At 34.6% G+C, this 15492-nt stretch overlaps 1 protein-coding gene across 4 annotated transcripts in view; it reads right to left on the bottom strand.

Annotated features, from left to right (window-relative positions):
• Nucleotides 1–3005: 3005 nt before the first annotated feature.
• Nucleotides 3006–15492, bottom strand: part of LOC115215573 (FYN-binding protein 1) — a 282872-nt gene continuing 270385 nt past the window's right edge. For all 4 annotated transcript variants that reach the window (XM_029784775.2, XM_029784776.2, XM_036505851.1 and 1 more), the window contains 2 exons: nucleotides 8593–8627; nucleotides 3006–5082 (listed from right to left, as the gene is read on the bottom strand). In XM_029784775.2, the coding sequence (XP_029640635.2) occupies nucleotides 5054–5082; nucleotides 8593–8627 (64 nt within the window). In that variant the 3' untranslated portion in view covers nucleotides 3006–5053. The remainder of the gene's footprint in view (nucleotides 5083–8592; nucleotides 8628–15492) is intronic.

The following is a 15492-nucleotide window of genomic DNA, read 5'->3' as shown; positions in this document are numbered from 1 at the left end:
TTTGCAAAGAGTAACCATGTCACGCACAAAAAATTCAGCAGAACTGTCAGATTTTCAAAGAGGTCATATTGTTGGGCAGTCTTAGCCAACAAAAAATTGCCAGAAATCTTCAAATTCCTCTTGCTACTGTTAATAGAATTATAGTGCAATTCAAAAGCCAAAGAAAAGAATCAACAGATTCTTGTCCCGGCCAACATGGGCCCTTGGAAAGGAAGCTTCACTGTTTGAAGAGAATTGTGGAAAACAAACCCTGTTTGAAGGCTTCTGACATTGCAAAACAGCTAAAAGTTAGTCCAAGAACTTGTGTTACATATCTGCATAAGATTGTTTATTATGGACGAGCAGCTAGAAGAAAGCCTCTCTTTCAACCAATTAATATCAAATAAAAGATTTTGAAAATTAAAGGTGTCTGTCTATTTACTTCCTGCATGTCTGTGTGTGTGTGTATATATATATATATATATATATATATATATAGAGAGAGAGAGAGAGAGAGAGAGAGAAAAAAAGAGAGAGAGAGCAAAATAAGTTGCAGTACATTGCAACAGTGTTTCCACCAAAGCTTGACCTTCACAAATGGATGAAAATTTTTAAAAATGGGTTAGTTTTTGAAAATAGTTAGAAAGTAAGCAATGTTCCTGGTATATGTAAGTCTTATAGAACAATGCTTGTTAAAGATAGGACCTTTGGACAAGGTGGATTGTCAAGCTCTCTAAAGAGTAAAGATTATAAAATTCTTTTATTTCTGATATAGTTCAAGACACAATGTTCTGTTTTAAGTTGTAAGGTAAACTATTGTTATTCAATTCCCTGATGTGTTTGGATAACAAGATTTCTTTGTTATGGTTCCTGAAACTATGGATATCATGATTGAAACATACTTTAAAAGGAATAGTTGTAAGGTTAATATGTGTGAAAAGATTTATTGGTTTGTACGATGCACTGGTAAACTATATCACTGGCAAGATAATTAGATGCTAGAGGGCACATATCTGGGTTATTGAAATTATAGCTGAGTGTAGGAGTAAAGGAATAAATATGAGATTTTGATTGTGTACATGCTAAACATTTTATAATACCCGTACTGTGAAAGGAAGTGCTTTTTGAATCACTTTAAGGACTTGACTGAAAGAGTGGCAATAGCTAAGTTAAATGGATGGGGTGGGAATTTACAGCAATTTACCTTTCGTTTCCTGTTTCTAGGGTAAAGCCAGCAGATGTCTGATGACAAGATTTTTTGCTTTAAAACCACTTCTAGGAAAGCTTTGTTATAATGAAAAGTAACCACTGTACAGATTTGTCTATTAACAGAGAGGCTATATAATCTACCTTGTTAAAAACATCAAGTCTTCTGAATCTTCTATATATCTCCTACATTCTATTAAGAAAAATATGTCTTTTTTTACAAAGAATGACTGGAATCTTTCTCATTAATGCCAAGTCACAAACGCTTTGCTCAGTCAGTAATATTTCACCTCCTATTTTTTTCTTTTGCTTATTCAAAAATCAATTGACTATTAAACTACTAACTATGCTTTTACCATATTTTCCCAAGATGTGTGTGAAGATATGATAAATTGTCATATGTACGATGAACAGAGAATGAAAATGATGACTGCATATTTGTTCTTAATATGTTCTGGCAGATTTGAACATGAATAACCTAATTAATGTTGGGTTTCATCACAGGTGAAGAACTTCCCCTTTAGAGCAAGTATCTGTTCACAACACACTTAATCTAATGACTCAAGTGTATCATAACTTTACACGTTCAATAAAAAAGGAGTTGTTCTCCTGTGATGAAACACAACAGCATTGAGCACATTCATGCTCGAATCTACTGGAAAGTATCATGAATAAGTATTCAAATAATTATGTGTGTGCATATGTTTGGCATAAAACAATAGAAGAAAGACTCAATATTTCAAAATGGGCTTAAATATTTTTATAATTAGTATGAAATCAATCAAAACATTGCAATCCGAGTCTAAGATAAATTGCAGTGAAAGTTCATTGGATGAATTTTATATTACTACTGAACTTAAGAGATTTTAATCCCAGCAGTAGTATTTGGTCCAATTCAATATGAACTTTCACTGGAGTAGACTGGCCTGCAGTTGTAGGGGAGTTTGCATGATATAGAAAAACTGGTATGTAGTTGCAAGGGCTGACTAAATTACATATCATAGGTAGACTGGTCTGTTGTTGCAGGGGCTAGCTAAATTACATATCATAGATAGACTGGTCTGTTGTTGCAGGGGCTGGCTAAATTACATATCATAGATAGACTGGTCTGTTGTTGCAGGGGCTGGCTAAATTACATATCATAGATAGACTGGTCTGTTGTTGCAGGGGCTGGTTAAATCACATATTTGTAAACTTATCTGCAAGTCATGTTCCATTTCACTTATGAAGATCTAATTTTACATATACTACCCTCCACTAGCTCCTAACTATACTTGAAATGTAGCCCATCTTCTATTTTCATCCACTTGATAAGATCTAACTTTGATGGAAACATTATTGCAATGTGTCACAGATTACTTTTAATAAATTTCTCAACACTAAACACTTTTAATAGTGGCCTAATTTGTTCCTGCACCAACACATTCTAATATATACATATACATGAGTATGCATGTGTGTGCTTGGTCTGCTAAAGATAAGGTAGGACAACAGCTATTAAGGCAGAAACACACCTTCACAACAGTCTTTTTGTCTCCAGACAATCAACTTTGGAAAATTCTTGATTCTTAAGGTTATCTCCCACTTCTCATTTGAGGTTGGTTGCCACCAAATGATTCTTCTACCTTCAGAGATAATTTCAATACATCAAGAATTTATCTTGTCTTATTTAATAAACCCTTATTTGATTTTGTTGTCCAAATACATGCCACTGGTCACAATTCGCGTGTATATATATATATATATATATATATATAAATAATATACAAATAAGAAACTGTATAGATTTAAATATTTAATAAAAAAAACATGAAAGTCAAAAGAAAAATGGGTGGGCTTTTTTATTTTCTTCTAAGATGAATACCTGGATTTATTTGAATTAAAAGACTGGACTTATTGGACATACATAAGTGTGTATGTGTATGTTGATGTATGCAGATGCAGCGATTTCATAAAACTCCTCATACTATGATAGAGTGGTTACATACCTACCAGAAGCATGTATTAACACTCCTTTATGCTTTTATACAAAAGGTACATTATATATATATAATATTTGTGTGTGTGTGTGTGCAATCATAGATTCAATGCAATGTGAACAGAGTCATTTGAGAAGAACAGGGTTTAATTTTTGTGTGAACATAGCCCAAAATCCAAGGAATTATCTTGGGAATAATGCAAGCAAACAAACAATGGAAATACAAAGTTATTATATTTGTTTAATGTTGGAATGAATAAAAAGAAGAATGCTCCTTTTGACTGTCTGTTCTTCGTGAAAGAAAAACAAAGGAAAAAGAAAGAACGCAAAAAAAAAAAAAACGATGTGACATGCTGCACTGCATTTAGTCAACAGATGAACAACACACAAATCTTGTTCCAAGGAACTTTTTTCTTTTTCTTCCCTCTAAATTCGTTCCTTTATCCTTTGTTAATGAAAGAAAAAACAAATGAATGTGTAAGAGCTTTCCTTCATTTCAGCATAAAGCTAATATTACTTTGTTTAGATTATTTCCTTGTGTTGTGCTTTACACACACACACACACACAGCGTACTATTCATCTGTTCACAGACTAAAAAAAACAAAGCACTCAATACATTTATACATTTAGCAATTAATAGTCTATATACATCATATTATTTACAACAAACAATGTAAGTTCCATGTCAAGAGAATGATATCTGGCATAGCTTAGATCAATCTGAAACCATCATTTTCTGGCAATCTTTGAGTTAGTCCCCAAAGCCTACCAGTAGCTGTTTTGATGATAAAACCTGGTGTTTGCTACAATAAGAGAGTGACAACTTAATCTAAGCCAAACTAGGTACCTTTCTCTCGACAAGAAACTTAGATAGTTTGTCCCAAATGACATGTTGTATATAAATTATATGTATATACACACATGCACAAATATATATATGCAGATAGACAATACTTATTTGCATAGAATATACATATTACATACATACATATATGTTTATAAGCATTACTATATATATACATGACTTATATATGTATATATTTTATACAGACATGCACACACAGACACACTCTTTTTCTCTTTCAAGCAAGTAATAACATTAAAAGCCTTAACTGTATTCACCTAACAAGTACAAATAGCAGCAACATGAAATGAAAATGACAATTTTGACAAATATATTTCATATTTTATATTCTGTCATTGTAATTTTTTAGTTCAGTAGGAATGACTTAAAGATGATAAAAGCTAATGCCAGACATATATATATATATATATGTGTGTATGTGTGTGTGCATGTGTGTGTAAACATGTCTATGTGTGTATATATATATATAGATACATACATACATACATTTTTTTTGCAAAGATGTAGAAGTATATATATGCACATATATACATATATAAACATATACATATATAAATGAAATGTTAAAAAAACTGGGGGCAAGAAGTGATTGTTTTTTTACATTGAAAGCACCAATAAGAAAAAGATGAAATAATATTTGCTGTGTACATAATCCAAATTTGTTCAGTAATCCATTTTTGTAGAATTTTAATCTCATTTAACAAATGATAGATTCTTCACCTTGTTAAATGTTACAGTCAATAGTTTTTTTTCCATTGTTTTTAATCTTTTTTTGTTTGTTTTTCTCCTCCTCCCAACCCATTTCTTCATCTTTCTCCTCCCCCACCTCTTGTTTTTCTTTTCTTCTCTTTCTCCTTTTTGTTCTTCTCCTCCTTCTCAGATGGAAAATGTATTGTTTTTAACATCTTAGTTTTTTTTCTTTTCTTTTTTTTTGAAAATGTTTGCCTGTTGTTTTCAACATTCTTGTTTCCTCTGAAATGTTGCTTTTTTCCTTCTTGACAACGAAAAATAAATGAGATGTTTTTCACACTTTAGGAATTTCTTCGTAAATATCTGCAAGATACAAAAATATAAATATATATATATATTCTTTTATTTGTTTTAGTCATTTGACTGTGGCCATGCTAGAGCACTGCCTTTAGTCAAGCAAATCGACCCCAGGACATTCTTTGTAAGCCTAGTACTTATTCTATGGGTTTCTTTTGCTGAACCATTAAGTTATGGGGACGTAAACACACCAGCATCGGTTGTCAAGTGATGTTTGGGGGGGCAAACGCAGACACACAAACATATACATACATATATATATATGACGAGCTTCTTTCAGTTTCCATCTACCAAATCCACTCACAAGGCTTTGGTCGGCCCAAGGCTGTAGTATAAGACACTTGCTCAAGGTGCCACGCAGTGGGACTGAACCCGGAACCATGTGGTTGGTAAGCAAGCTACTTACCACACAGCAACTCCTTGCAGTCCAATGACTGAAACAAGTAAAAGAATAAAAGAATGCATACACACCACACACTCAAAGATGCACCATATTTGATGGCATAAAAGATGCATGGATATATTAGAAGCGTCCCAATTTCAGCAGTGCATATTCGGGAAGAAAGAGTGTCAGAGACAAAATTAGCTCATGGGAAGCCCAACTTTGCGTATATGACCAGGAGTGATAATTTAGAGACATTATTCTCTTTTAAATTTTGTTTTATTTGCCATCAAATATAGTAAATAAAAGACAGATGTTTCAGAGATGTCCTTGTTTTTAGAAGTGATTTGATCTAAGGATCATGTGTTGAAAATAAAGCAATTACAGTATGGAAAGGTTAGAGTCAGCAACTGGCAATGGAACTGTGCCAATGACCAGGTTGCAGTTAGTATGATGAAAATTTTGATACAACGGAAATGCTTAATATGTAACTTCCACACCAGAGAAAACAAATGGTTTTATAACAACATGTAACAGCCTTTTATTTTCTATAACATTAATATTTTCATTCTGATGGTAGCTACTAAAAAAGCTGAAAGCACTGTCAATCGTTATCCCTCACCATTAGCATAACAACACCAATAGATACCTCTCTCTCCCCACTTTTTTTTTTTAGCAGACTTTAAAATTCTATAATAAGATGTAAGCAACTTAATATCAAACTAGTTAATTCTTAAATTCCAATATCACAGACATCAGCAACAATTACCAAATCTTGAAGTAGATGAAATTGCAGTTATGTGCTGCTGTTAAGGAGGTAAAACTGGAACAAAGCACTTTTTTTGTGCAAGAAACAAAGTTTAGCAAACATTCTAAAAAGAAGTTCCTGTCAAAAGACTTCCTGTTTGCACAATATGTTCTTTTATTCTTTTACTTGTTTCAGTCATTTTGATTGTGGCCATGCTGGAGCACCACTTTTAGTTGAGCAAATCGACCCCAGGACTTATTCTTTGTAAGCCTAGTACTTATTCCATCAGTCTCTTTTGCCAAACTGCTAAGTTACAGGGATGTAAACACACCAGCATCAGCTGTCAAGTGATGTTGGACACACACACACACACATATATACGACGGGCTTCTTTCAATTTCCGTCTACCAAATCCACTCATAAGGCTTTAGTTGGCCAGAGACTATAGTGGAAGACACTTGCCCAAGGGGCCATACAGTGGGATTGAACCTGGAACCATGTGGTTGGTAAGCAAGCTACTTACCACACAGCCTAAGTTTTTCTTCCTTCAATTTATTTATCTTAATGGCAATTAAAATGTTAAGTGGTGTGTTAAAATCAAGTGATATCATTTATAAATGATTTATTTATTGTTATATATTTATTAATGATTTAATTAAGGAATCAATATTATATAAAGACACCTGTAGTTGATTTAACTGTATTCAACCTACATTGGCAAGTGAAAGTGACATGACAACAGGTAAAAACCACATTTACAATGTACACCAACAATTATTACATTGCATCAGTAAATTTCATTTGAATTCATTTAATAGTTACATTTTTATGACGTAAAATAGACAAAGTGCACTTTTATCAAAATCTCTAGTTTCTAACAGGACTAGGAGATACGTGGTCTGATCAATAAGTATCCGGACTATTGCCATAGGAATGAAGCTAAAGCATGCAGAGTAAAGCTGCTTGGCAAAAATCAACCTTGAACTCTGCTGTGCATGTGCACTAAGTTTTAACATTCTAACTCACTTCTACTGTTTACAGAAGAGCTTGTAAGAAACGTGTGTAGTGTGTGATCATTGCATTGACCTTTGACAGAGAAAGCAGAACAGAGAATCTGCATGAAATTTTGCCAAAAGCTTGGCAATACCTGCTCAGAGACTTATGCAAAGTTTTCAAAAAGTTTTCATCATTCTCAACACAATCAAGGAGATCTTGTGTAACTGAAACCCGAGTGTTTATTTGGTCAGCTGAAAGCAGTTTTGGCACAAACTTGGCAGACACACATCTCATACCCAAATCTTCAGTGATAATGGACTGAACTGAACTGCAACTAATCTACACATCCTCTGATAACTCACAGATGGTGGTTTGACGATTTCCCTTCACAGCTGCACACACATCTGCAATGTTTTTCTCAGTTCTGCTGGTTGCAAGTTTCCCAGAATGTTCGTCAGTATCAACATATTTTTGGCCATCTTGGAAAAGTCAGAACCACTCATTAGCTCCTCTCCATACACTTTCTGTAACTTTGCATAGGTCTCTCAGCAGGTATCTCCATGACAACTTTCTCTGTCATGGTCAATGCGACAATCACACGCTACACACCTTCCTTCCAAGCACTGCTGTAAGCAGTGGAAGTGAGCTAGAATGTTAAAACTTAGTGTGCATGCACAGCAGAGTTCAAGGTCAATCTTTCCCAAGCAGCTTTGCTCTGCGTGCTTTAGCTTCGTTACTATGGCAACAGTCCAGATACTTATTGATCAGATCACGTATATAGAGAGAAAGGAGTAGAAAACGTATATGAGCTAACAGAATGTTCAGTAACATTATGTGACATATTCATGTGAAACATCACCAAATGAAGGATTATTCTATTCTATTGAGAGAACACATGTGGATATGAATGTGGGGAAACTGGATCAAGTCCAAGTAGATTGATATCACAATCCTTTTCTTGGCAGACCTGTGAGTTATAACCTTCAAGAAGATATAACACAAATTATTTTGAGCAAGACCAGGAAAATATTGCTGGAAATACTCTTCAACATTGAATTTAACACAAAATAAATGCATATAAATAAATGTACTTCCCTATATACAAATACACACCAATATACACTCTGAATAAAATACCTCAATTCTGCTTAATTATGTATAGAAATAATAGTTTTCCTAGCTTCACAACAGTGAATATACCATGTGTGTGTGTGTGTATGTATGTACATAAGAGAAAGAGAGACAAAGCTATGATTACAGGTAAATATAATTAGTTTCAATGAAGTAAAGATCACTTTGACAGGAAGATAACATAGAATTAAGTTAAATGACATAAAAGCTAACTCCCAAGGAAAGTTGGTGGAACAATGTTGTTATAAGTTTTACTCACCATCAGCTGAAACATCTTCATCTCCTGGAGTGTAACTGAAAACAGAATTTAGATAACATTAATAACAAACAAACCACTGATACAGAATCAACATTCATCAACTTCTTAGCCTCTTTATGGTTCATTAGCCTCTGTGTGGTTCGTTATGGTTATGTATGTTTTGGCTTCTATAAACTATCTGGTTTTACGGTAAATTGGTAAAAGAACTTGGGGCAAGATTCAATTTCAGAACTATTAAGTTACTGAACAGTTCAATGCTTTCTAATCAGTTACATCATCATTGTGATAACTGTTCTATGGTTAGAAAAACTGAAAAGAGTTGCCTATCTTGCTCAAGGACTCAGATCAATACTTGACATGACATTAGCAATCAGTCTACCTGGTCATTGCAATAACTTTATTTACTTATGGTAGACAGTAGCTTTAACATTTGAACAGCAACTGTCCGGTCTGGGTCCAAATCCGTGCCAAAAATTCACAAGAATTACCCAAGCTTATGCTTTATGTCATATGACAACTGACACAGACAAATGAAAATAAATGAGCAAAAAAACTGAGTCTGTCTATGATATGCAATCTAAACATCCTTTGAAACTACAAGCAAGTCAAAGTATTTCAAGTGATTTAGTCAGCCCAAACAAGAACAGACCAGACTATTTATGATGTGTAATTTAACAAACTCTTACCAGTATAGACCAGTCTATCTATGACATGATCTAGCAATCCCTTGCAACTATGGTCTTTTTAAATGTTGTCAAGGGCCCATACCGGTAAAATACAGTTTTTTACTTGCTTGTGTAATTTATTGCCAGAGTATGAGAGTGAGTAGTATCAACAGTCTCAATCTCCTAACTTACACATATATGTGTGTGTGTCTATGTATGTGTATGTAAATACGTGTGTGTGTGTAAACACATGCATGTTGATATATAGTTAAAATCTGTTACAATATGAAAACTCTGTAAGTGAAAGGTGTGTGAGAATTTTCAACTAACTAAACCCACCAAACAAGATGTAATATTAACACATCTTTGTCTCTTGTTAACTAATATTTATTAAGAATTGTCAACATGCTTTTCGCAGTGAAGAAAGAAGAGAACAAAGTTATAAAATGTTTAATGTCCTTGATTTTGATGGAAGCCAAAGATTTGAGGTTAAAAACATGGCTGGAAAAGAAGCAAAGCAGATTATAAAAGTGTTTCCACCTTCCATAGACAGACAGACAGACAGATAGATAGATCAGATGGCACATAGCAAGAGTCACTGAGTAGCAACAGTGTGAATCATCAGCTTTGAATGAATACATAAAACTCAACTGCATGTATTAAACATTTTTCTCACCCCACCCCCCACCACCACATACACACACATATATGTGATGGTATGGGTGTGTTTTTGTGTGTGTGTTTGCATATGTGTGTATATATATATATATATATATATATATATATATACTCTTTTACTTGTTTAAGTCATTTGACTGTGGCCATGCTGGAGCACTGCCTTTAGTCGAGCAAATCAACCCCAGGACTTATGCTTTGCAAGCCTAGTACTTATTCTATCAGTCTCTTTTCCTGAACTGCTAACTTACAGGGGGCATAAACACACCACCATCGGTTGTTAAGCGATGTTGAGGGGACAAACACAGACATACAAACATATACACACCCATACATATATATATATATATATATATATATATATATATATATATACATATATATACATATATACATACATATATACAACGGGCTTCTTTTCAGTCTACCAAATTCATCCACAAGGCTTTGGTCAGCCCAAGGCTATAGTAGAAGACACTTGCCCAAGGTGCCACGCAGTGGGAATGAACCCGGAACCATGTGGTTGGTAAGCAAGCTACTTACCACACAGCCACTCCTGCGCCTGTGTATGTATATATATATATACACACACATACATATGTATATACACACACACACATATATACACATATATAAATATATATATATACATACATACACAAACATATATTAATCATATTTCAGCAATGTCCAGTTTTCACAATTTATTTTTTGCATTTTTACAATATTACAAGTACTTTCATGTTTTATAATAATCTTCTGGTAAATGTCTATGTCATAGCAGCATTAACGACCAGCTAGCATGCTTCACATTTGATAACTGAGGTCAAAAGACATATTTGTCAAAAAGCTAGACACTTATATACAGGGGAACAGATTGGGTACATCATAATTATTAATAAAATACAATGTCAGAGTCACTCATAACAGCCAATTTACTAATTGGTTTCATGCATAATGTTCAGAAAACAATCCCAGCATTCATTAAAAATGGCTGGAAAGAATTGTTTTGACCTAGTATTCCTTTCAGCCATGTTTAATGATTGCTGCATGAGACCAATTGATAAACTGGCTGCTATGAGACTATAATATTGTATTTCAATAATAATAATGATAATGATCCTTTCTACTGTAGGCACAAAGCCTGAAATTTGGGGGAAGGGATTAAGTCGATTACATCAACCCTAGTGCGTAACTGGTACTTATTTAAATGACTCCGAAAGTATGAAAGGTAAAGTTGACCTCGGCAGAATTTGAACTCAGAACGTAAAGACAGACAAAATGTTACTAAGCATTTTGTCTGGTATGCTAACGATTCTGCCAGCTTACCACCTTTATAACAACAACTGTAATACTGTAGGGTCAAGGTCTGAAATTTTGGGAGGAGGGGGATAGTTGATTTCTTTGACCACAACATTTGACTGGTACTTATTGACTCTAAAAGGACGAAAAGCAATGTCGACCTCTGCAGAATTTGAACAGTGCCTGATGTACCCTTATCTGACAGGCAGTTACAATGGGTATATTGAGCTTCATGTATTTGTACCCCAGTGTTACTTTGTTGGTATGTACTGCTCTCTCATTCAATAATAATAATAATAATAACAATAATACTCTCAATTTTTGGCACAAGGCCAGCAATTTCGGAGGAGGGGGCTAGTCGATTACATCAACCCCAGTGTTCAACACCAAAAGGATGAAAAGCAAAGTTGACCTTGGTGGAATTTGAACTTAGAACATAAAGTCAGAAGAAATGCCACTAAACATTTTTCCTGGCATGGTAATGGTTCTGCCAGCTTGCTGCCTTGGGCTAAAACATTTTTAAGGATTTTTAATAATAATAATAATGGTTTCAAATTTTGCCACAAGAACAGCTTGGGGAAGGTGGGAATGAATCAATTATACTGACCCCAGTGTTCAACTGGTACTTATTTTATCAACCCTGAAAGAATGAAAGGTAACGTCAACCTTGGTGGAATTTGAACTCAGAACAAAGAAACAGGTGAAATACTGCTAAGCATTTCATCCAGCATGCTAATGATTCTGCCAGCTTACTGCCCTAATAATAATAATAATAATAATAATAATAATAATAATAATGATGATGTCATCTTAGTCTGCTGGCTGTGGACACCTGACACTTTCCACCAAACCCAGCAAAATAACCTGACAGTTTTCATAAAATAATAATTATAATGAATACAATACATAATTTGTAAATATAAATATTGAAGTAAATTTGTTAATGATATGAATTAAAAACTTGTTAAGAATATTAATTATTTTAGCTATTTAGCAATTTATATTAATAAGCAGCTGAATTACACCTTGAAACCTGCAAAACACATTTTAAAGAACGAAAAAATTTAAATGTTAATAGAAAAAACAATATAAATTTTCAGCAGATTCTAGTGAAAATCTTTTGTGTTGAATTACCAGGTTCCAAGCACACACATGTGGCTAGGGCCAAGTCAAGGCAATTGCTGATGATGCCTGCTGAGGAAATAAAAAAAAAATAACAGCTCTCATTTTGTTTCTAGAAAAACAGACTGTATTTAATGGTAGGTGGAATTCTGGAGAATTTTTGAGTCTTGAGATTATCTCCCCTCCTCATTCAAATTAGTTGCAACTGCACTGACTCACAGACACTGTTATTCCTTCCTGTCTTTTCTTCCACTACTACAACATCCTCAGTAAATATCCATTTACCAACACACTACAACCATTTCTCTTGTCTCTTCTACTTACAATGACCGACCCTGTCTCCTCTGAACTTAGCTAGTGGCAAAATCAGGGTCACTTGTACTATAGCCTTTCACCATCTTAACAAAACTTTTAACCTATGTGTGTGTGTGAGTGACAGTTGGTGTCTGATAGCCATTCCCAACTTTTCTTACTCTGAAACACCACTGTGCAGTCAAGTGGTGATGACAATACAAGATATGAATGAATGACACTTGTTTTTCATTCATCCAGTCAATGTAAAGAAGAAGTATTTGATCTCACAACTTATTAATCATGAAGCTTCTAATCTAAGGATTTCATATTTGAAGTGGTTATGTTCTCTCTCACCTGCCAGAAGAGGATAGCATTCTGACTGTAACTGTGGTTGTTATTAGGGCCTTGAGTAGCAGACTAAATAAATATAGCCCACAAGGTTCCAGTGAAGATAGAAAAGAACTTGTAACTCATTTTACTTGTATAAGAGTTATAACAATATGCAAGTATACAAAACTGTCTGTAGACAACAAACCCAAGCGAGAAATGCACACAATGAAGAGAGACTGACTTTTTGCAGGAACTCAGCAGGTTGAATGCAATGTTCATGTGCTACAACGTTCAGGTGCCAAAAAACTACTGATCGTCTTATGGTTACTTAACAGGACTCTGCACAATGTTTGTACTGTGGTATGAATTTATCACACTTCAGTAAAAATGCTATATCCATTATAAACATCGCTGAAACACTGCTGTTGCAGAGTTTCTAGGATTGCAAACAATTTGGATTTATCTATCTCTAGAAGAGGAATGAAACAAATGGGCGCAACTGTTTGGATGCTAAGAATTTGGTTCAGCTAACTGGACATTCAAACTGTTTTAGTAACAGTATGTTTTGGCACTGGAGGCAAACCCACACACATGCATGCAAGTACAGAAATATACACTTAGAGAGAGAGAAGGAGAGGGGGGAGAGAGAGAGAGGTGGGGACATATATAAAACATAATTAGATGCTCACACACATAAAAAGGGAGAGAAAGAGAGAGAGGAAACAAGAGAAACATTGAAATGCTTAATGTCAAATAAGTCAGTGTCTAATCAACAAAGCCAAAACAGCTGTGCTAAAACATCACATAGACCCCAAGGTGATGTTGGAGGAGGTAAGTGAAGTCTCTTACTTCAGAAGGATACATTATAATATTTGGTAGGATTTAATAGAGCTATTCTACATGAGCAGAGTTAATATATTGAGTAATAAGACACGGATAATTTAATTGAAGTTATTTTAATTAGTAAAGTTTTAAGTAAAAACAGAAACATTCTTTTAAAGAAATTTTTCAACAATGATTAATCATCATAATTTAATTAATAACTACTGTGAAACCTTTCACCAGAATATTGTGAAAAAAATATATATCAACAGGATTGATGAGGTGAAATTTTTAGAGAAGTAACTCGAAAAATCATCTTATAAATTGTAAATTCAGATATGTTACAGGTATTTCATTATATTGCTGGACAGGACACTTAATTCTACATGTTTTAATTTCTTCAATTGTCAGTAATAGATACACAAAGTCTTCAAGAAAGAATATTTTTAAAACTTGATGTCTAGAGAAGGCAACAAGACATGAACTCCAGGTTGATATGAAGTTTAATGTCGCTGTATAAGAAGCTGGCTTTCTATCTATCTATCTACCTACACACACACACATCTATAAACACAATTTTAAAACCTGCTTCACCATGCCTAGATAGATAGGTAGGTCTTCTCCCATCCAACATGTCACCAGTCAACATGCTTGTCACCTCTTGCATAAAATGTAACAACTTCACATCTGTCTTCACTGTTTTGTCCAAGTCTTTCTTGGCTTCCCGCTTTACAAGTTCCATTCATTTTGAATATGCACTGCTTCTTTATACAGCTCTCCTCCTCCATACACATCACGTGTCCATCAGTTTACTATTTTACATGTTTCAGTCATCTGACTGTGGCCATGCTGGAGCACCACCTTTAGTCGAGCAAATCAACCCCAGTACTTATTCTATCGATCTCTTTTGCCAAACTGCTAACTTACGGGGACGTAAACACACCACCATCAGTTGTCAAGCGATGTTGGGTGGGGGGACAAACACAGACACACAAACATATATATATATATATATATATAATATATATATATATATATATACACACACACATATATACAACAGGCTTCTTTCAGTTTCCGTCTACCAAATCCACTCACAAGGCTTTGGTCGGCCCAAGACTATAGTAGAAGACACTTGCCCAAGGTGCCACACAGTAGGACTGAACCCGGAATCATGTGGCTGGTAAGCAAGCCACTTACCACACACCCACACGTGTGTATGTAGGGATCAAGGTGAGCAGACTTGGAAGCAATCATGCGGGAGAGCAAGACTCATGAAACTTGATTGCATTTTGTGATCTGTGGGCATAATCTGGTGGCTTCAACTGGCGCACCAACTTTTGCCCGCCCCCTGTGTGTGTGTGTGTATGTGAAAGGCTTCTGCACAATTTCCACCTACCAATTTTGTTCACAGGGCATTAGTCAGCCTGAGGATATAAAAGAAGAAACTTGCTTATGATACCAAGCAGTGGGATTGAACCTAAGACTGCATGACTATGCTCATAATATCCTGTGGCTGTAATAACTGAAACGAGGCACTAAGAATAAGTCTTCTGCTCAGATACAATGAAATACTTGCAGAGACTTTAACCTAATGACCCTGAGGTCATTAGGTTGAGTCCAATAGCTTTTCACTGCTGTCAGTAATATTCAGCTCACAATTTTACATTGTTATAATGAAAAGATATTA

Source organism: Octopus sinensis, linkage group LG9, assembly GCF_006345805.1.
Source record: "Octopus sinensis linkage group LG9, ASM634580v1, whole genome shotgun sequence".
NCBI classification, from domain to species: Eukaryota; Metazoa; Mollusca; class Cephalopoda; order Octopoda; family Octopodidae; genus Octopus; species Octopus sinensis.
Note: the sequence above shows the minus strand (reverse complement) of the source record. Positions and strands in the feature narration are given on the sequence as shown.